The following is a 22,049-nucleotide window of genomic DNA, read 5'->3' on the forward strand; positions in this document are numbered from 1 at the left end:
TACAGGCAGAATGCACAGAGCCAGGTGTGAATCCAGTCTCTGAGTCTTACAAGCTGTGACTTTGTGCCAGGCAGTTTCTTGTCACTGACTCTTGCAGGAGAGACAAGAAGACTACAGAGCCTGTAGAACTCTACAACCGTATGACTCCTCTGGAAGTCTGGTAACCCTCAGTGAGTATCACTGTCCACTAGAAGGAGCTAGAACAGACACTTTAGAACCACACAGAGAAGAAAGACCCTGCATTGCCAGCAGGTGGCGTCTCTTGTCCTGAAGCTTCATTTCTACAGATTTCCAGGAAAACTCTAAGACAAACTCTATTGTTAGGCCACAGCTACAATTTCTTCATCTGTAAGATATGGATAAAAACATCACCACCTCTTGAGTTAACACTATAGGCAAACTATGCAGAACATGTACTAGCAAGTTATATATCTTTTTTTCCTTTTAAAGAGTAATTTGGATTATGTATTTGAAAATACAGATTCTTGGGGATGGAGAGATGGCTCACAGGTTAAGAGCACTGGCTGCTTGTCCAGAGAACCAGGTTCAATTCTCAGAACCACAGGAAATCTCACAACTGTCTGTAAATGGAGCTCCAGGATATCCAATAACCTCACACATACATGAGAAAATGCAGGTTCTCACTATCTTCCCTCAGAGATTTGCTTTTGTAAAGTATTGGGAGGAATCTGAGGATCCATATTTTAAAAGTCTATAGGTCACTTGAATGACCAGACATGTTTGGGAAACCCTGAATACTCTACGTTCAATCCTGTGAGGAATTGATGCTCAAGTTCTTGAAAAGCCTTTCCCTACTTCTACACAAATGACACTTCCTTCTGAGGGTCTCTAGTCCTCGTCTCTGTACTCCTTGTATCAAGCCTGTCTTGGCTCAGTTGCTGGTCCTCATAGATGCATGAAGACTGGATCTTCTCCAGGATTTGACTTGCAGCTGCCAGTATCTGGTACAGACAAGGTGCCCCCAGGTAGCCTCCTCTAAGTTTAAAATGTTTTGAGAAGACAGCCATAAGTGTAGATGTCTTAAGCTATGAAGCTCATAGGGCTGCATGTGTAAAGATACATAACTTATTCAATATTGGTTCACATATGCTCACACCTATTCAGCTTTATCTATCTCTAAAGCTCTTCTTCAGCAACATCCTGGTATGCCAGGAGTTAAGTACCAAGCTTCATAGTTCTGTATGTTTCTCTTAGTAAAGACTGCGGGGAGAAGACAGTGGGTTGCTAAAGGCTGCTATCTATAGACATGGGCCAAGATGGCACAAGATGCTCTTAATAAACTGCTATTGAGTGAATAAATAATGGATACTATCACAAACACTACTCACCCAAGGGACCAAGCTTATCCCTAGAGCTGCAGGTCTGTGCAAATCTTCCCCGGCAGCTAGAGAGGACAATGTTATCCAGGGACTTGGTACCTAGTCTCTACTCTTTGCCTCTTGGCAGCCAGTTGGATGCTCTTTTATAAATGTTGCTAACAGTAGAACAGAGATGACATCATTCACCAGGTATCCAGCTAAAACTTCATATCCTCTCTAGGACTCAGGCACCCATCACCATGGTCTCAGGGACTTCCAAAAGGAGAAGCTGTATGCTTGGGGCTTGTCCAGAAACCCAAAGTCAGACAGGCTGCAGACATAGTCTTCCTTATTCCCCACACATCCAAGGCCAAGACTCTGGGATACATTTAATTTCTCTCAATTGGCCTGCTGTTTTTTTTTTTTTTTTAAGATTTATTTTATTTTATTTATATGAGTACACTGTCGCTGTCTTCAGACACACCAGGAGAGGGCATCAGATCCCATTACAGATGGTTGTGAGCCACCATGTGGTTGCTGGGAATTGAACTCAGGACCTCTGGAAGAGCAGTCAGTGCTCTTAACCACTGAGAGATCTCTCCAGCTCCCGGCCTGCTGATTGTTAACCTTCTCTTTGTTTGTGGTTGTGTTTTAGACTAGGTTGGATGATGAGCCAACCTATCAGTTCCTATCACAGAGCAAGCTCTTAACCCTCACCACAATAGAGGCTACTCTGCCATCTATGCCTGTGAGGCTCGCTCTGTCCACGGGGGAGGAGTGGGGTGCAGGGATGAAAGCCAGACCAGCTGAAACCTCCTTACATTTATTTCTCTGCTTTTTTTTCCACACGGCTTGCCAAGTCCCCATTCCAAGCTAAGTATGGTATTCTGCCCACTGTGCCGCAGCCTGGCCCTACCCAGGCTCGCCTGCCTCCTGCGCCCTCCCCCAACCCCCGTCATGAACTTGCTTAAGGTTTAACTTCTAAAGATAAGACATTTCTCCATGTCCTCACATACCCACACTGCATACACCAAGCAACCATTCTAAAACAAGTGTGAAACTCAGTCCACAAGGACTTGGAGAGCTGTGACAGTCACAGGCAGGGAGATAATATTCCTAAAAGGGAGTGGTTGTGAATCTGACCACAAGATACTAATGAAGATATTCTCTGAGTCTTTTATGATACCACGGAAAGTGGAATTCTACAGCCAGATAGGAGCCTTGAGATTATTTAATCTAAATACCCTTTGGCTGGTAGTCCCTAACAATTAAAAAAAAAATCACATTTTAATAGTAGCAGAGCTTGAAGGCAGGCTTCCTGAGAAAGGACTTTATCCACAGCATCTACGTAGATGTTAAAATGCTCCCAGGATACTTTTAAGCGGAAAATAGGCCAGAATACAGGAAACAAGTCAACTTATCACTCTTCTAATAGCTGTCTATGGCCGAGCACTGAGCCTCACAACACAACTCCACCTAATCCCACAGCATTCGCTCTGTGTGTATGTGTATGTGTGTGTGTGTGTGTGTGTGTATGTGTGTGTGTATGTGTGTGTGAGAGAGAGAGAGAGAGAGAGACAGACAGACAGACAGACAGACAGAGAGAGGGGGAGAGGGGGAGAGAGAGGGAGGGAGGGGGAGAGGGGGGAGGAGGAGAGAGACAGAGACAGAGAGAGACAGAGAGAGACAGAGACAGAGGGAGGGAGGGGAAGAGGGAGGGAGGGGAAGAGAGAGAGACAGAGACAGAGAGAGAGAGGGAGAGAGGGGGAGAGGGGGAGAAAGAGGGAGGGAGGGGGAGGGGGGAGGAGGAGAGAGACAGAGACAGAGGGAGACAGAGACAGAGAGAGACAGAGACGGAGGGAGGGGAAGAGAGAGAGACAGAGACAGAGAGAGAAGGAGGGAGGGGGAGAGAGGGGGAGGAGGAGAGAGACAAAGAGACAGAGACAGAGAGAGACAGAGAGAAGGAGGGAGGGAGGGGAAGAGAGAAAGACACAGAGAGAGACAGAGACAGACAGAGAGAGGGAGGGAGGGGGAGAGAGACAGAGAGACAGAGAGAGGGAGGGAGGGGGAGAGAGACAGAGACAGAGAGACAGAGAGAGACAGAGAGGGAGGGAGAGAGAGAGAGAGAGAGAGAGAGAGAACAGTTTCTTCACAGCGAAACTAAGGATTGTCAGAGCTGAGTAACTTATGTCACATTGCGAGGGATGCTCCTGGGATCTGAGTAAGGTTATCTGACTCCGATCTGCACTTTCAGCCATTTCTGTCTGTCCCAAGAGCACTTTCTGAGAGGAATGTGCCTGATGTCACTGCGAGAAGGGATGAGAAGAGGCAGCTATCCCGTGCTCAGGCCTGCTCCTTCCTACAAACGAGTGTCAGCCAGAATAGACAGCTTCTCCTCTCCAAAGAACTAATTCTGAAGTTCAGATGTGCAGCCTTTTGTACGAGAATACCTTCGGAATCCTCAAGTGAATGTGCCCTTTCACCTTGTGAACCTTCACTTCTGGGATGGAAGCCACGGGTGCACACAGGCGTCAGGGAAAACACACATTCGAAAGGCAGCTTGCAAAATCGAAAGAGGCGTGAAATCACCAGATCTCTTATCAAATGCAGACGGCTCAAGCACACACTGTGCTGTGCACACCCTGAGGCCCCTTGGCGTTCTGAGGATTCGAGGTTTGTCGTGCTATCAACTCACTGAAAACCACCCAGTACTGGACACTGAGTTCAAGTCACTGTGATAAACTCCAGGACAGTAAGAATGCAGATGTTAAGTCTGCTTGCATTTTCATAAAGAACTTGGGGAGAATGCAACACCCCGACCCCCCAAATGATTTACCTCAGGTGGTGTAGAAACAGGAAAGCTGAGTGAACGATGGGAAGAAGACTCTGCTGTATGTTTCCTTATCATTTTTAGTGCGAGTTTATATATTAAAAAAATAAGGGGTTGGGGAATGTAGCTCAGTGGTAGAGCGCTTGCCTAGCAAGCGCAAGGCCCTGGGTTCAGTCCCCAGCTCCGAAAAAAAGAAAGAAAAATAAGACTAGACAAAGGAAAGTGAAGTTGTCTGTGAAGAACACCTAGCTTAATGATGCTGGAGTACGTCTGTGTATGTATGCGTGTGACGTGTGTGTGCGCGCGTGTGTGTAAGTCTGGGGTACAGAGGAATAATGGATTCTGGGAAAGCCTTGCCTGTAGGTCATCTGATTCACTCCCCTGCCTCTGTATAACCTAATGGCCAAAGAGAGATCAAAAGAGTTCAACAGGGGAGGAATGGGGTGGGGCAGTAAGAAGCAGTGAAGGCTGGAGCAGGGCTCAATCCAGTATTCTGAACTCCCAAAATCTGGGCTCCCTTCTCTTTGCCCTGGTCCTTCCTTCCCACCATACACTATCTCCAGGTGAGAATGTCCCTGTAAAATCAAGGACCTGTGATAGCCTAGCTGTTTCACAGGAAGTCAGAAGGGCCGAGGGTGCAGGCGTCCCAAGGCTGCTAGCAGGCTGCTGCTCAGTGGGTCAGGGCCAGTTCTGGTTCTCACCGGACAGCCATGGTCCTGGTGACAGTGAGTATCTCGCCCATCATACCTTGTGTGGTGGAGGAGGCTGGGTTGGGACAGTGGGAAGGACACAGGTAGGGGGGCTCTCAGACTACGGTGCTACTCACATCTCCAGAACCATGACGATGTTGGCCTTTTCTTCGAAGGCATCCACGCACTGGACCAGCTTGGGGTGGTGGAGACAGTTCATGATGCTGATCTCCTGACGGATGTTTTCTTTCTCCTTGGCGGAATAGGCCTTGAAAAATTTCCCTGCCCAGATTTTTCCAGTTCTCTTTTCAACAAGTCGGAAGACTTGTCCAAATTTCCCACTGTCAGTGAAAGAGAGGAGGAAAGCCAAGTTGAGCTGAGCTCTCTTCTAAGCCGGGGGTGGCAGACTGTGTAGCCTGTGGGGGGCAGATTTGGCCTTGCTCTTTTCACAGCAGAGGCTCATTGGAGCACAGCCACGCCTTTTCTCTTAGATATTGCCCATAGCTACGTGGCTGAATAGACATGACCCGGGTATATGGCTCACAGACCTAAAATAGAGACTGCGGGGCCATTAATGGAAGGAAAAAAAATGCTGATCATAACTCTCGACAATTGAAGAACATTTCTGCTAGCTTCTTCCCTTCCCCGTACATCCCTGTCCCAGTGAAGATGGGGTGAGGTCCTCCTTCCTAAATACAGAGCTACTAAATGGCTGCCCTCCTCCTACTCCATTCTAGATCAGATGCCTGGGGGGTGGAGGAGGACTGGCTGCCCCTGCTGGGAGCAGGGGCTCTTCTTATCCGACCAGGTAACTTCAGCCCCAGAGCTGAGAAGAGGACTACATTGTGCCCTTAGTTCCTCCAAATCACCAGACATAAAAGCTGTACCCTCAAACCCACTGTGTCCCTAGTGACCATCTTGCCTTTGAACTTCTGACCCTCCTGCCTGTACCTCCCGAGTGCTGGGGTTACAGGTTTGCACCACTGTATCAGTTTATTCAGTGATGGGTGGAATCCAGGCCCTCGTACATAGCAGGCAAATGCTCTATAACTGAGCTATATCCCCTTGTCCCACCGTCCACTTTCTTCTCTTATCCTCCAGAGTATAAAAGGATAACAGAGAGTTGGGGGGAGAGGCACAGCCTGTTGGTGTCTGAGTGGTGGTGTTTTCTATGTTCTACGGAGGGAGAAGTCAGTCAGTGGCAGTGCAAAGCAAGATCATGTGGGAACTGAGGCTCACTGGGCATGCCAGCGCACCCCCAAAGCTGGCACTGCTGCAGAGAAGGTCCTTGTCAGGCCCAGCTACTTTGGGCCCAGTGCAGGGAATGCTAAAGAGAGATTCAAATCTGGTCCTTCTGTTTGAGTGCTAGGCTGTGAGCAGAGACATAGATAACCTCAGCTAAGGCTCCTACAGAGCTGAGCCTGTGCAGAACCACAGGAGCAGCTCCAGAGAAGGCCTCTGGTAAGGGATGTGTCTGTGGGCCATTCCCTTTCCATCTACAGACTCTCGGTTTGGGAAGAAGCTATATCTAGGAGAGCATAGGAAGAGGCACTGGGATGAACTGTGGGTCCTGCACCCTTACCCTGGGGCCCAGAGGCAGTTTTGAACTCCACTTACGATCCTAGTCGCTCTTCAATGTCATATACATCAGATACTTTCTGTTCAGTGTTCACCGTCACCGTCCGGTAATCAACCTCAGGCTCCTTTTCGTCTGTAGGGCACAGGTCAGGGTAAGCGTGAGCCATCAGATCCCCCCTTCCCAGCCCCTCCATTCAAAGAGCCTGTCCCAAAGACAGCTGGCCTCACTCACCATCATCGGACACTTCCACTTCATCCTTTGGCTCTGGAGGAGACAAGGAGGTTCAGAAAGGACCTGGTGATTAGTACTGAAGGCCACACAGAGCAAGGCATGATGGGGGCTCCCCCAGGTCCCAGAACACCTGACTCACACAGACATCCCCTGAAGTGGGCCAGGCCTGACTGTTAAAAGAGCCGGATGCACATTGGCAAGCTCTGGCTTCCTGACTCCTCTACCCTGTCTGACCTTCATACTCTCCTGTCACCCAGTGGCCCCCAGCCAGCTCCCCATTAACCTTTCTTCTAGTCCTTTCGGTATTTTAGAACCTACATACAACTGCGACAGCCCCATTAGCTATCAGGTCCATGGCCTGAAAGTCAGCGACCTATAATTACGCCTATTGTTAAGTCTGTTTATACACTTGGTGAATATTTGTTATGGTGTTCTAGTGGCATAGCAAGCGTCTTGCCAGCTATGTGGGCACGCAACACAACACACACAAGGCACAGTCTCTCTTCCCTCCCTGAAGCCCATGATTTACATGTATGAACAAAACCATATAAACTTGAAGTGAACTTCAACTACATATGTCATATAACGAAGCATGTACCGCCGTGGCACCAGACGGATGGTGGAGAAGGCGATACAACAAAGGACAACGGCAAAGCCTACAACTGTTCTCAGAAGACGCCCTTGAGCGGCCTCTCAGGAGAAGACAGGATGCAGTGGGGGTGAATGACTGCACACAGATAGAGCTAGCATGCGAGCATCAAGGAGCGCCCAAGGGGCTGCTCTCATGCATATGTCGGGAGCAAGGGCTGGGGAAGAGGCAGGCAAGAGGACCTCAGGCTTGTCTACCTCACAGTCCCAGGATTTCCTTTGCTCTGGTAGACATCTAACGTCCTGATCTTGGCCACGTATCTTTCTTTCTGAACCTCAGACTCCTGGTCCATAAGCGGAAGGAGCAGTGCACATGACTTTTAATGCTCTGTAGCTCTCAGCCATCATGGGGCCACGGCTGAGGGAAGGATGAACGGAGGTGTCTTGAGGAAACAGCGAGGGCATAGCAAATGTAAATGTGATGACAAGGGTCATGGAAATGGAAGTGTGTAAGAGAACAAGCATGTGTGTGAGAGAGCACAAGCATGCACATGCAATGATGTGTGAGTATATGCGTGCAAGGATGATAGTGAGGAGAGAGGTGAGGGCATGAGTCCATGTATGGAAGGGTGTTGATGTGACAGTTTTCAGAGAGGGTATGTGTGTGTGGGACAGGGGACAAGTGTGTGAGAGAGTATGTGTATGGAATAGTTTTAAGTGCATAAGAATGTTGAGCATATGGGGGTATCATGGGATGTGTGAGTGTACCATGAGGGACAGCATGGAGGACACATGTGGGTGTGGAAGTCTGTGAGCGCACACGTTTGGGATAGCAGAGACGTGTGAGTGTACATGTACTGGATATGTGTGTATGTGTCAGATAGCATAGGAGTGCGTGCATGTGAAAAGCGGTGTGACTGTGTGTGGGATGGCACAGAACAGCACGGAAATCTGTGACTGTATCTGTGAAGATTAGTGTGGAAGTCTGTATATATGTAGGTTAGCACAGAAGTGTAGCTACATGCATGTGGTGTAGTGTGGACGTATGTGAGTGCGGATAGTGCCGTCATATATCTAAGAGTGTTCACATGGGTGGGTGAAAATGCATGTGTGTAAGACAGAGTTGTTTAAATGGAGGTAGACGTGTGAGGAGGAATGTGCATTTGCCTGTGTGTATTCGTATGTGTGTGAGAGGGACCACATGGCATGTGCAAATGTATGTGGGTGGTGGAGTATCAGTGCATAAGTGTAAATTACATGTGTGCACGAGAGAGTGTAGAGGTGTGTTAGAGTGTGGAAGGAAGACTTGAAAGGCTGACTTGCTGACGCTGCCACCAGAGCAAGGCTGGGGACACAGCTGTGGAGGTGCTTGTCTTGTAAGGACAGTGACCCAGAGGGTTTGCCAGACACTGCTGGTAGGGAGGGCTGTGCACCAGCATGCTTTCTAAAGTCTTTATCTGTGGTGGGGTGAGGGCCAGGAGCAGAGGCAGATGGACCTGTGGATGACGGGAAATGCATCCTTCAGACTGAGGGCCGAACGCACAGGAACAGACAATTGGAGGAAAACTAACCTAAGCCCACATGGGTAAGTATCTCTTCCCTGAAAAAGGGTTCTGAGAGTTTGCAGGCACAACCAGAAGCTGTTTAGAGTTCCTCAAATGTGGCTGACAAAGTTTAGTTTGAAAACTAAACACAAGACGTCTGGGGAAAGTGACATGGAAAATGGCCACAGGAAAGCAAAGTGGGGAAGGCAGATGGGCACAGTGCAGGGAGCTGGGGACAATGTAGGGGTTGGGGGACAATGTAGGAGGCCAGGGATAGTGTAGGAGGCCTGGGATAGTGTAGGGAAGCTGTGGACAGTGTGGGAGGCTGGGGACAGTGTAGGGGTTGGGGACAGTGTAGGAAGCCGGGGATAGTGTAGGAGGCTGGGGACAGTGTAGGGGGCTGTGGACAGTGTAGGAGGCTGGGGACAGTGTAGGGATTGGGGGCAATGTAGGAGGCTGGGGACAGTGTAGGGGTTGGGAACAGGGGTTGGGGACAGTGTAGGAGGCCAGGGACAGTGTAGGGGTTGGGAACAGTATAGGGGTTGGGGACAGTGTAGGGATTGGGGACAGTGTAGGGATTGGGGACAGTGTAGGAGGCTGGGGACAGTGTAGGGGGCTGTGGACAGTGTAGGAGGCTGGGGACAGTATAGGGATTGGGGACAATGTAGGAGGCCGGGGATAGTGTAGGGGGCTGTGGACAGTGTAGGAGACTGGGGACAGTGTAGGGATTGGGGGCAATGTAGGAGGCCGGGAATAGTGTAGGAGGCTGGGGACAGTGTAGGGGTTGGGAACAGTATAGGGGTTGGGGACAGTGTAGCAGGCCAGGGACAGTGTAGGGATTGTGGACAGTGTAGGAGGCTGGGGACAGTGTAGGGGGCTGGGAAAAGTGTAGAGAGTTGGGAGCTAACTACCATGCTTTGAGATCCATACAGCTGGCACTGAGTGGTGCGAGTGGTGCTTGGCGCCCCAGCAATGGCAAGGATGACCCAAGGATGACCCCTAGAACTTAAAAATGGGTGCTCAGGGAGGACTACCTCACTCTGCCCCTGGGGTGATGCTCTAAGGGATTCTGTGCAGCTTGCTCCAGGTCTTTCACTGGCACCTCTGGCCATCAGAACCGTGGCACACCGATGTGGGAACAACAGGTGGACTACTCTGTGGCCTTCGGTAGAGCTTTGGGCCGCTAGAGGGCTATGCTGAAGGTATCGGGAGTTGTTAGGAAGAAGAACCTCTGTGCTAGCACAGCCAGGAAAGGTAGGGGATGCGGCTGACGTGGATGTGCCTTAAACGGAAAGCTTGCTAGGGCGAAAGCAGGGCTGCAGACTGTTCATCACTTATCAACGCTGTTAGCTGGGGGAACCATTCATATTATGCCCCATACAGAAGAACCAGAGGCCTATGGAGGCCATACCAGGCTCTAGTCCAGAGTCAGCACTTGCTCGGATTATGTCACTGATGCTATTTCACATGGGGTTCTCAGGGAAGCCGGAGTTCAAGTCCAGTGGTCCATGACTATCTGGTAGATGTCAGTCACCTGACCAGGTCTTACAGACAATGAAACAGCATTTCTTACCAGGAAGTCTCATCGTCCCGATCTGTGTTGTCTGGTCTAAAAGAGTGGTTCCAATTTATTGACGGTCACCCTTTTCTTTGTCCCCTGCTACATCCAGTTGGTGTGGAAATAGTGTTCTGAGCAGTGATGTAAGAAAACCAATACAGGCTTTCTTGGTCTGGTGTCTACAAAAGTGGTTTGTGCCCTGCTTGTGACAGAGTGACACAATGCTACTAGGAGGTCTTGCCAGCCACTGAGCACAGGGCTTTTCTCAGCTAGTGGTGGAGAGGGACTTAGTTCTGGAGTTGGCCTCTTCCCATTACCCTGCCTCCAGTCACAGAGCTGGCTTCCTGGCCTGCCCGCCTGTGTGAGCGCATGCCTGCCCTCACACTCTGCAACTTATCTACAGCAGTTGGGGACAAACCCTCTCTTGTTTTGGTTGTTTAGAGTAGCCTTCCTCTGGGAGGACTGCGATCCCCAGATGCTAGAGTCTGTCTGCTTTCTCACCTTTCTAGCTATGGGGCAGGATGAGCAAAAGCAGACAGTAGGAGAAGCCCTGAGGGAAAGCATGATTCAGTGAGCTGAGCTCCTGGACCACAAAACATGGTAGCCGTCTCACAGATGAGCCCTCGGTCTCCCTCCCTCTTTCCATGAAGGAAGGAGATGAAAATTATGAAAGAAGGGACTTCAACTCAATGTTGGTTTTTTTTTGTTGTTGTTGTTTTTTTGTTTTTGTTTTTTTTTTAAATCTATTTAGTGTGCTAGGGAGATGGCTCAAAGATTAAGAGCACTGGCTGTTCCCCTGGAGGACCTGGGTTTGATTATCAGCTAATGATTGTCTGTGACTCTAGTACCAGGGGATCCGACGCCCTCTTCTGACCTTCTCAGAAGGCATGAATGTGGTATATAGACATACATGCAGGCAAAACACTCATACACACGTTTAAAACAAACATATTTAGAATAAGCCATAAGCCCAAGAGCTCCGTGGAAGAGTTATTTGAAAGAGGGCTCTGAGAGACTCTGTGAACAGATGAGCCTCATCCCCCTGGGGTGGTATTGGGAGAGGAAAGCTCTGGGACCCTCACAAAGCAGGTCCCATCAAGTCTCCCAGACAAAGCTAGCTCTAGTCCTTTCTGTACAGAGGCCTGCTGTGTGCTCAGTGAGCACTAGGGGGCAGCGTGGCTATGGAGACAGCTTCTGGGAGCCCTGCAGAGCCACAGCCTAGCTGGAGAGTTCCAACTGCATCCCTTGGATACAAGGAGCTGACTGGCAAGAAGCCTCAGCCACAGCTGTTTTGCTAATAACGCTATAGCCTAGAACAAATTAGGAGTAGGAGCAAGGACGGCGGGGACTCCAAAGTCAGCAGGATCAGCAGGATCAGCAGGATCAGCAGGGAGGGGAATCTAAGACGTGGCTGGGATGGGACAACAAGATGGCTGCCTCTGTTCACTTAGGCCTAGTGAGATTGGGCAGGATGCTGTCATGTCCAGGATCTGAAAGATGGCTCTGGCATAGGGAAGCCACTGGAGCTGATGGGAAGCCCTCCTTTTCAGTCTTCCACTGTATCCCTCCAGTGTTGCTGGGGCTGTCCTAGACACTGGGGATACAGGACACGGGACGGGTTGAAAATAGATGGAACCCAGGATCAAGATGAGGTTGAAAGTGGAAGCTGCCAGGACAAGACTGGTGACAGGAGAGTCAACCCAGCAGGGCTTTATGGAGTGAGGGTCAATTGTCATCGCTTTTCGTAAGACGACCTCATAGCACATCAGTCCACTGAAGTGACCTGATAACTGCTGCTTCTCCTGCTTGTCCACCAACACTCACACACGCATTCTCCACCACACCTCCAAGACCGACACTTCCCCTTTAAATAGAGAGCTACCCCTGCTTAGAACTCACAGGACCTGAGGAGTCCACAGAAGACTTTGGTTTGGGGCATCTCCACACTCCTCTTCTCCTCCCTTTCCTCCCCTCCTGTGCCCCTGCAGATTGTCCCCTGTGCTCAGTCTTAGCTTGTGTAAACAATTCTTCCCCTCCCCCTCCCTCTTGGATAAGACAATCCGGCCTGGAGTAGGAGTAGCTTCCTGTCTGGAAGCCCTGAATGGCCTGGACCCTTCCTCTGGATTTTAGGCAATCTCCCCATTTCTGTTTGTCTGTGGCAGTGGGAGGGTTCTGGAGGGTGCACAGGACTGTCTGCTGTGGAGTTCAAGGGCAAGGCCCTCCCCATAGTCCTGGGTGCCCCAGCTTTCGCCTCCTGAAAGCCACGCCTCCCCCATCAGGCTCCCGAGTTGATCAGGAATTCTGATCACTTCTGGTTTGTACAGCAGGGCCTGGATGAATTCCAGCCAGTTAAGGAACATGCTTTCTCTATACCTGTCACTCCCCAAATAATATCCTAAAAATGCTCTCTGACCCACCCTATCCTGCTGGTTGCCTAAGTCGTCCACTGCAGAAGGATGCTGAGTGTGTGTGTGTGTGTGTGTGTGTGTGTGTGTGTGTGTGTGTATGTGTGTGTATGTGTGTGTGTAGTATGCATGTGTGTATGTGTGTGGTATGCATGTGTGTGTATGTGTGTAGTATGCATGTGTGTGTATGTGTGTATGTGTATGTGTGTGGTATGCATGTGTGTATGTGTGTGTGTAGTATGCATGTGTGTGTATGTGTGTGTATGTGTGTAGTATGCATGTGTGTGTATGTGTGTGTATGTGTGTAGTATGCATGTGTGTGTATGTGTGTGTATGTGTGTATGTGTATGTGTGTGGTATGCATGTGTGTGTATGTGTGTGTGTAGTATGCATGTGTGTGTATGTGTGTGTATGTGTGTAGTATGCATGTGTGTGTATGTGTGTGTATGTGTGTAGTATGCATGTGTGTGTATGTGTGTGTATGTGTGTAGTATGCATGTGTGTGTATGTGTGTGTGTGTAGTATGCATGTGTGTGTGTGTGTGTGTGTGTGTGTGTGTAGTATGCGTGTGTGTTGGAGTGTTAGGAGGACAGCAGATGGTGGCATTATTATTCAGTTTCCCCAACATAAACTGTAAGCAGCCAGTGGATCATAGCTTTGTGAAAGCTGCCATGAGCCAGGACCCAGGCCAGCTTCCTCTGGGACCACTGTGGCAATCACAGAGCCATGCCTGACTATACCTAAGGGTTCGGAAGTGAAGGTTTCCAGCATGCGACTGGCTAGATGACAGTGTGAAGTTGGTTTGTTTTCCACTAGCATCTACTTCCTTCTTTCTGGAGCCCTTGCGTAATTTGAGGACTGTTTTATACCTGAATTTGGAAGCCCGGGAAGTAATCATAAAGACAGCTTCACACTCTGGATGCCCCTGGGTTGCACGGTCCTTCCAGGACGGCTCTCTCCCTGTCTCCTTTGATACCCACGTGTCCCACGAAGGTGTCTACTTGACTCCCTTAATATTTCCCCAAGAGCATGGTCCCTTCTGTTCACCACCTTCTCTGTCTTAAACCCACAGCACCCTTTCCCCTCTCTTTGCATAAACGCAGCAATAAATAGCATATACTTCTATCCTCTCCCATTCATTCCCTCACCAGGGAAACCACTTTTCCACCCTGTGGCAGCTCTATGGACTTTTCTTTCAAAGATCACTATCAAACAACAGGCGATCCCAGTGTTCCCAAGTTTCCATCTCTTTAGCATTGAATACAGTTCACTTGCAACTTGCCCTGCCGCCATGTCCACAGTGAGCACCAGACGTCTTCTAGACCCATGGGCTTTCACACTACGGCACTGGTGTTGACCTCTTCTAATATCCAGGTGACCTCGATGATGTTATTTAGTTGTCTATTAGACAGGGAAACATTCCAAATCTATAGCCCTTGTTTGACTTTTCCTCCTGTGGTTGAGACCCAGTGGCCTGGGTATCCCTCAGATGGCTCTACTAAACCAGTTTGAAACCAAACCCTTCATCTTCTCCCAGGCTCTCTGTTACCTAACCTTCAAGTACCTCGGGCCAGTAGGGAGACAGCCCAACTAACCTCTTCTGACCAAAGGAGAACAAGCTCTGGGCTAGACAGCTCTGGGTTCAAGTTCTACTCACTGGTCACAAGCTCTGTGTGACCTAGGCAAGAAGTTTCTCTGTCCTCAGTTTCCTCGTCAGAGGAGGACAATGGCAATCCCTGCCTCACTGGGCTGCTGGGACCAAGGGGGATGGAGACTGCATAGTGATACACATGCTGTCTGTTAGCCTACAGCAGATACTCAATGTCTGCATCAGTCACAAGACTCAAGCTAATAAAACCTCCATTGTCTCTTGAATGTGTGTTGAGTCATCCAAGCCAGGGATGAGAGTCCTCTTAGAAATCTCTCAGCTCTCTCTAACACCCTTGCCCCCAAATCAACAGGAATGGTCCTCTCCATCCTATGGAACTTCGGCTCGTCCCCTTCCCATCCCTCTGCTAGGCTTCGTTCACAGAGGCTCATCTGGTACCAGGCTGACTCCAAACTCATCCTTCTAGTCCATCATCAACCCTAAGGTTCCTCAGATGCTCATGGGTACATGAGTGACCTCAGGAGCAAATCGTGTCAAAACGAAGCTTCAGGCAGCCCGGGGATGCTGGGATGAGGTGCAGAAGGCTGCCATGTTGAGTAGCAGAGCTCGACTACATCACAAGTTTCCCTTCTAAAGTACCAACCGCATGGACTCTCGTATGCAGAGCTTTCGAGAGCGTTGTAATTTTCTAAACCACCCTTTCTGCTTTAATTCCTTCTGTTCTTCCTCCCGTGACATATGCCCTAGCTACACTTAAGCCTTTCAAATGCCACCAGTTTCTGTCACTCCTTACCCTTGCTCAGGCTGTGGCATCCTCCGTGGGAATGCTCTTCCTCCTTTCCCCTGCTTCTCAGCATACCCAAGCGGAAGTGCCGCCTCCCCTAGGAAGCCTTTCAGCCCCTCCGGGAAAACTTCCATCCTTCCCTTTATTTACGTCGCCCTAGTGAGATGCAGTCTGACTCATTGTAGTTGTCTGTGTATTTCCTCTCACAACTTAAGTTCTTTAGCTGTCCTATCTCCTAAGTCCTGACACCTCTGTGAAATCTGTCCGGATGGATGTGTACGTATTTCAAGGCCATGAAGAAATGAAGGCAGCCCTACCTTCAGGCTTCTCTCCCACTGCGGTGAGCTCAGACTCCTGGCTCGGCTCGCTGGTTCCGTAGACGTTGACTGCACGTACTCGGAATTTATACTCGCGGTCAGGCAGCAGGTCTTGGACATTGAAAGAGGTGCTGCGGCACGTGGCTAGCTCTGTCCACACCTTGTCCTCCGTGTCCCAGATCTCAACATTGTAGGACTGTACGGCACTGCCCCCATCATACGAGGAGCCATACCAGGACAGGGTGAGCGAGGAACTCCGTATGTCAGAAGCACAAGGTGTGCCAGCCGGGGGGTCTGGCTTATCTGGGGATGAAGAAGCACAATGTCACTTGTAGTCTATAGAAATAGAGCCTCCATGATGGGAATGAAGTCCAGGATGCCCCTTCTCATGCCCACACCATATGCCAGCATCATCTAGTCCTAAACCGACAATGTTCTGGACTTAGTTCTGCCATGGGTAGCGAATCCCAGCCTGCTTCCCCATGTCTGGCTCTAATGTTTTATGCATCACTGGGGCTGCAATGCATAAACCTACCAGTTTCTTGTTTGAAAGAAACTCTACCTTTGGCTGCTTGTTCAGACCATAAGTCATGGTTTCCTGTACTTTGTCCAAGTCATAAACATATTTTTTTTTCAGAGTAAACAGATCTAGGAAGCTGTGTAGGAGTTGTGGACTATTTCCCATGAAAAATGTTTTGAGAGAAAGTTGTGTGTGTGAGCATGTGTGTGTGTGTGTGTGTGTGTGTGTGTGTGTGTGTGTGTGTGTGTGTGTGTGTGTGTTGATGTATCTGTCAGGCTCAAAGCCAGTGTCCAAGTTCTTAGGAACTTGGGAAACACCGGTCCCTTTGAGGGGTTTGATAGCACAGTAGATAAGCTCTTTAATCAGGTCGATCTGGCTTTGAACAGAGCTCTGTCCCTGCTCAGGAGCTATTAAATGCTCTGTACTTTAGTTTCCTTATATGGACAGTGCAGGAAATAGCAAAAACTCTTGTGAGGTGTTGTTAGAAGGTGGCCAACTTGACCGATCGTTATTATCAATAAGAAGCTTATTTCTAACTTTATAGTGGATTGAAAAGAAAAACACTCCTGCATTTCCTCTTTGTTGCTGTTTTGGGGTTTGGTGCTGCAGAATACCATACATGCCAAACACACGTGTTACCACGAGGCAACAACCTTTACCCAACATCTTCAACTTTCATGGGACTGGTATGCAATGAGATAAAGAATTTCAGAAGTGACCCACAGCTATATATCATTCCTGCCCTTAACTAAGGGACAGAAAATGGACTGAAGACAGAAGAGAAGTGGGCCTGTTGGCTGGCCGCCTTCCCTCCCAGATGACCTTGGCTTAGGCCAGTAATGCTGTTCATTTCAAGCCAAGTCATGGCAGCCAACGGTTTAATGAAGTCTCCGAGTTTCCCGAGTCCTTTGTCGCTTATCTGAACAAAACTTGTATTTCTCTGGTTAGTTTCTGCAGTTGTTTGGCTAGCCACAGCTATCTGCTAACTACACAAAACCCTTCGTTCTCAACTGAGTTCGAGTTTCCTCACAAAATAGTGATTAAAACTATGTTATGTGGATTTGTATGTGAATGTCAGTCAGTAACTTTAAGGCCACTTCGTTTGTCTTTTTCACTGGGAAAAAGGTGTTAACGTGTACGTCTTCGGGTTTCTGCAAGAACCAAGTAAACAAACACAGGTAAGAACATGGCTTTTGTTTCCCCTCTCAAGCCCAGTCCAGACAGGAAGGCCAAAGGGATTCTGAAAAATGACCCTAGGACTCTGGGAAGGAACATCTGTGTGTGCCTGTGTGAGGATAGATATTCATGATGCTGCACACATGCAAATATAAAAGTGCATATTCATATGTACACAACATTCCTTTTCATCCCTTCTCCTTTTTTCTCTTTTCTTTTCTTTTCTTTTTTTTTTTTTCGGAGCTGGGAACTGAACTCAGGGCTCTACCACTGAGCTAAATCCCCAACCCCCCTTCTCCTTTTTAATTCTTTCCCCCTCTCTTTTTATTTTTTAAATGAATTCAAATAAATAAATTTATTTTTAAATCACTAAATATTAATTTTAACTGTTTATTTTGTGGACATTCATATGTACACACACATTCCTTCTCACCCCTCCTCTATTTTAACTATTTTCTTCTCCTCGATATCTATCTATCTATCTATCTACCTATCTATCTACCTATTTTTCTTTCTTTCTTGAATCTATCTATGTATCTATCTATGCATCTATCTATCTATCTTTCTTTCTATGAGTGTATGTATGTATGTATGTATGTATGTATGTATGTATGTATCTATCTATCTATCTATCTATCTATCTTTCTATGAGTGTATGTATGTATGTATGTATCTATCTGTCTATCTATCTATCTATCTATCTATCTATCTATCTATCTATCTATCTATCTATCTATCTATCTATGTGGGCCTGGAACTCATTCCCTATCTATCTATCTATCTATCTATCTATCTATCTATCTATCTATCTATCTATCTATCTATCTATGTGGGCCTGGAACTCATTCCCTGTCTGTCTATCTATCTATCTATCTATCTATCTATCTATCTATCTATCTATCTATCTATCTATCTATCTATCTATCTATGTGGGCCTGGAACTCATTCCCTGTCTATCTATCTATCTATCTATCTATCTATCTATCTATCTATCTATCTATCTATCTATCTATCTATCTATCTATCTATCTATCTATGTGGGCCTGGAACTCATTCCCTGGTCCAAGGTGATCCCGAACTTCTGGTCCTCCCAACTGCACATTCAGATTACTTCCATTACGGGCATTCATTCCCCAGGATACCTAGTGTATGAGATGATGGGCTCAGAACTCAAGGTTTCACACATCCTAGACAGGCACTCTACCCATTGAACGCCACCCCTAATCCCGTGTCTCCTTTGATATTCTAGCTTGATCTTTGCTGCCTGGGGTTCATTTGCTCCCAGAGAGCCACCTCCCATCATTGCCGTGAGCGTCACAGTGATGCTGGAGGCCTCCTGTAAGGGAACCACTTCTACCAGTTGTTTTAAGTCATGTCAGGGCCACTTCTCAGCTTCCCAGCGACACGGGAGGCCTCCTGCAATGGAGCCACTTTCACTGGTTGTTTAAGATGTTCTCTTAGAAAATCTGTTTGTTCTGAAGGATATATTGGTCTTTTTAAGAAACATTTCTGGTGTTGGCAAAGATGTTTATTATTCTAAATACTCTTAGAGGCAAGTGGCTCAAGTCCTCTGGAAACCAGCTAAGGAAGTCAAAGAGTCTGCCGAGGGGTGAGAAGTCCTTACTGTCCCTGCCCCAGACTTCCTGGCAGACTTAGTCTTGGAAGTTTATACAAGTGAAGACCCTGGCTGTTGGCTGATTTCCTTCTCTCTGGTTTGCTTTGGAAAAAAACAACTTGGAGAGATCAATGTTGCAGAAGAGTTGCTATGAGCTCCTACCCTTGACATCTCTAATTTACATGTGGTGGGGTTTCCCTCAGGCAGCAAGGGAGAAGGTGCAAAATGTGGGGAAGGAGGCTTGCATTATGAGTAAAATGTTGCCTCTGTGAAGGGATTTGACCCCCAGGAAGAGTTCAGGAGTCCTAGAAGTTTAGGATCCCTCCTCCCTGCTGGTCCTCAGAGCCACGACTATGTCTGATGCTCTCCATCCTTTCCAAGTACAGAGCCCACATGAATTGATCTAACCATTGGGTGGGACGAGGGTTCTCCCATGAGCCTCTTTGCTAAAGACAGACATTCAGCCTGGACAGTGCCTGGCAAATGAGAGACTAGCTTGCTGGCTACAGCCCGACCCTCACTTCCTCAGAATTCTCCCAGGGCTCCCTGGAGACATGGCTGGCAGAATGGGAAACCCTTCCAAGGGAAGGGTTCCTCACAGCTCCAGCTTCAAGTTTATGCTCAGTAGAGGGTTGCTATTCCTGGGAACCCAGAGGACCTTGTCTGCGAACCTCCCATCAGCCTGGCTTCCCTTTGCCCTCTCTGTGTTTGCCCACATCTTGTCTGTCTAGGCTAGGCCTGCCTGGATGGCCAAGCACAGATCCAGAATCCGACAGCTGCTGACCTGAATGGTAGCACAATCTTGAAAAGAGGCTCTAAGAGGCTGAAGGTAAATTCACTGTGCTGGTTGGTTTTAACTGTCAGTTTGACAGAACCATGAATCAGCTGGGAAGAAGGCCTTAACAAGGACTTCTACAGATCAGGTTGGCTTGTGGGCATATCTGTGGGGAAGTTCTTGACTGTTAACTGATGTAGGAAGATGCAGGCCATTGTGGATGTAGAGTCCCTAGGCAGGGCATCCTGGAGAGTATGAAGGGAATAAGTTAGCTGAGAGCAAGGGAGCACACGGTGACCCATTTGGTCTCTTTGCTCTTGGCCATGAAGTTCCAGCCTAGACTGCCCTGAGATGCTGGACTCTAAGCCAGAATTGGGAGCCAAACAACCGTTTCTCCCTACATTGCCTTCAGTCAGGGTGCATTATCAGAGCAAGCGGGAACACTCACTAGTCATGGCCAAAGGCACAGGAGTGTCCCACAGCTCTGTGCACCCAGACTGGGTTTGCTCCTTTCTAGGCTGTCAGGCAGAATGAGATCAAGCTAGCATCTTGCTTACACTGGTAAGTCAAGCTTCTTTAAGGAGTATCTCCACCCCTTCCAAATCACATAAGCTTTAAATTTAGAATGTAGCTGGTGTAGGTTGGGTGTCTAGGGTTCTCGTTACTTTTTCTCCCTGAGAGTGAGGTGGAGGTCTGTTTTCCTCATGTTGGGTGAGTGATATGAAAGAATCCATCTGGATCTACTGCTCCTCCCTCATCGTCTCCCAGGTCATGCAGAGCAGCCCAGCAGGCTCAGGCCCAGGCCCAGGCCGGGCAGCAAAGCTCATTCTTACGGTTGCTTCTTAAAATACAATAATGAGCCCCAGAAATAGCTAAGTCTCCCTCACGTAAACCAACCGGGGGAAGGGCTGGTTTTTGTTGATCTGAAAAGAAGGCAGCTCTTCAGAGAATATGCCACAAGAGACTTCTGCAGCTCAAAGAGTATAAGTCACATTTAAGTGGCCTTATTTAGTTGGCCCATCAAGTAAGTGGCTGCTTTTCAAGTACTTGCAAACCGTCCGGAATAGGTGGAACAATTTCTACTTTATCTCGTTTACGTTTACATCTACTTAATACACCCAATCAGATAAGATGCAGATGTCCCCGGAGACACCAGGTAAATCAGCTTAACCCTGGTTTACTTTGGCCTACGTCTAAATGCACAGGCTCTGAATGAATGTAGCTTTGCTTCGGCCATCAATACAAGTCTTCATTTTATTGAGTGTTTCTATTCTTAGCTCTGGGGTGGGGGAGGCAGACAGAGAGCCTGCTCCCCATTCCATTCCCCTCCTAGGACGGCATTTAACATGTTGCTCCTGCCAGTTGGCAGGCAGCCACACCGATGGCCCTGTCAGCACTGGCCGTGGAGAATGAGAAACTCAACCATAAAAGGCCAGAACTGCAGCTCCTGCAGTGGGGCTGGGGGAAGGGGAGCGTGGCACCACACGGGGTGGCCCGGGTACGGGTAGGGGGCACTGGTTTCAGAAAAGCAGTTCAAGGTTGGTGAACCCACACGGGGGCAGGTGGATGGGAAATGCTGAGGAAGGCAGTGTGCTGATGCCTGGAGATGGGTGTAGGACTAAGTGTGCAGCAAGTTGGATCTCCAATGTAAGCTCCCCCTGCCCCCAAATTCCTGACTCCTTGGGAAATTAGAGAAGTCAACACCTAGGGTCACCAAAGAGAGCTAGAGGATGGAGTGGTTCCCCTTAAAACCAGAAACTCATTCCCTGGTCCACTTCCAGATCCACAATCTAAGAACGCAAAGGAAGGGGTCCAAGGAAGCCAAAAGGAAGAAGGAACGTGAGCTAGAATGATAGGCACTGGGTGAAGACCCAGACAGGGAGAGGGAAGGGACAAGAGATAGGAAGAGAGAGATGGCTTCCATGGTGGGAGGAAGAGGGAGATGACTTCTCTGTGTCCTTGATCCCCACTCCAAGAAATACTTCTTCCCTAGGGCTTAGGGCCCGGAGAAAGAAGCTGCAAGGCACCCCAAGGTTGAAGTGAGAAAATGTGGGCTGGAGAACTGAGGCCATGGGTGAACTCCTGAGCATGGAGCAGCTGTCTAACAGACTGCCTATCACCAAGATGGCTAACAGACTGCCTATCACCAAGATGTCCAACAGACTGCCTATCACCAAGATGGCTAACAGACTGCCTATCACCAAGATGTCCTACAGACTGTGTATCACCAAGATGTCCTACAGACTGCTTATCACCAAGATGTCCAACAGACTGCCTATCACCAAGATGTCCAACAGACTGCCTATCACCAAGATGTCCAACAGACTGCCTATCACCAAGATGTCCAACAGACTGCCTATCACCAAGATGTCCAACAGACTGCCTATCACCAAGATGTCCTACAGACTGCCTATCACCAAGACGTTTCTTTGTCTTGGAGCTCTCCTCCACTCTTTACCCATCCACAGGCCCATGGGCATACCTGGAGAGCAGGTGTTTGAGAGTCTAAG

General features: G+C 48.5%; 1 protein-coding gene across 4 annotated transcripts in view; it reads right to left on the bottom strand.

The window, feature by feature from the left end:
* The window catches only part of Mylk (myosin light chain kinase), a 252,871-nt gene that overhangs the window by 27,346 nt on the left and 203,476 nt on the right, over positions 1-22,049 (bottom strand). For all 4 annotated transcript variants that reach the window (NM_001105874.2, XM_087575816.1, XM_087575815.1 and 1 more), the window contains 4 exon segments: positions 4,976-5,179; positions 6,456-6,549; positions 6,649-6,681; positions 15,454-15,756. In NM_001105874.2, coding sequence (NP_001099344.2) covers positions 4,976-5,179; positions 6,456-6,549; positions 6,649-6,681; positions 15,454-15,756 — 634 coding nt within the window.

This window comes from Rattus norvegicus, chromosome 11 (genome assembly GCF_021556685.1).
Source record: "Rattus norvegicus strain SHRSP/BbbUtx chromosome 11, alternate assembly SHRSP_T2T, whole genome shotgun sequence".
Classification (NCBI taxonomy): Eukaryota; Metazoa; Chordata; class Mammalia; order Rodentia; family Muridae; genus Rattus; species Rattus norvegicus.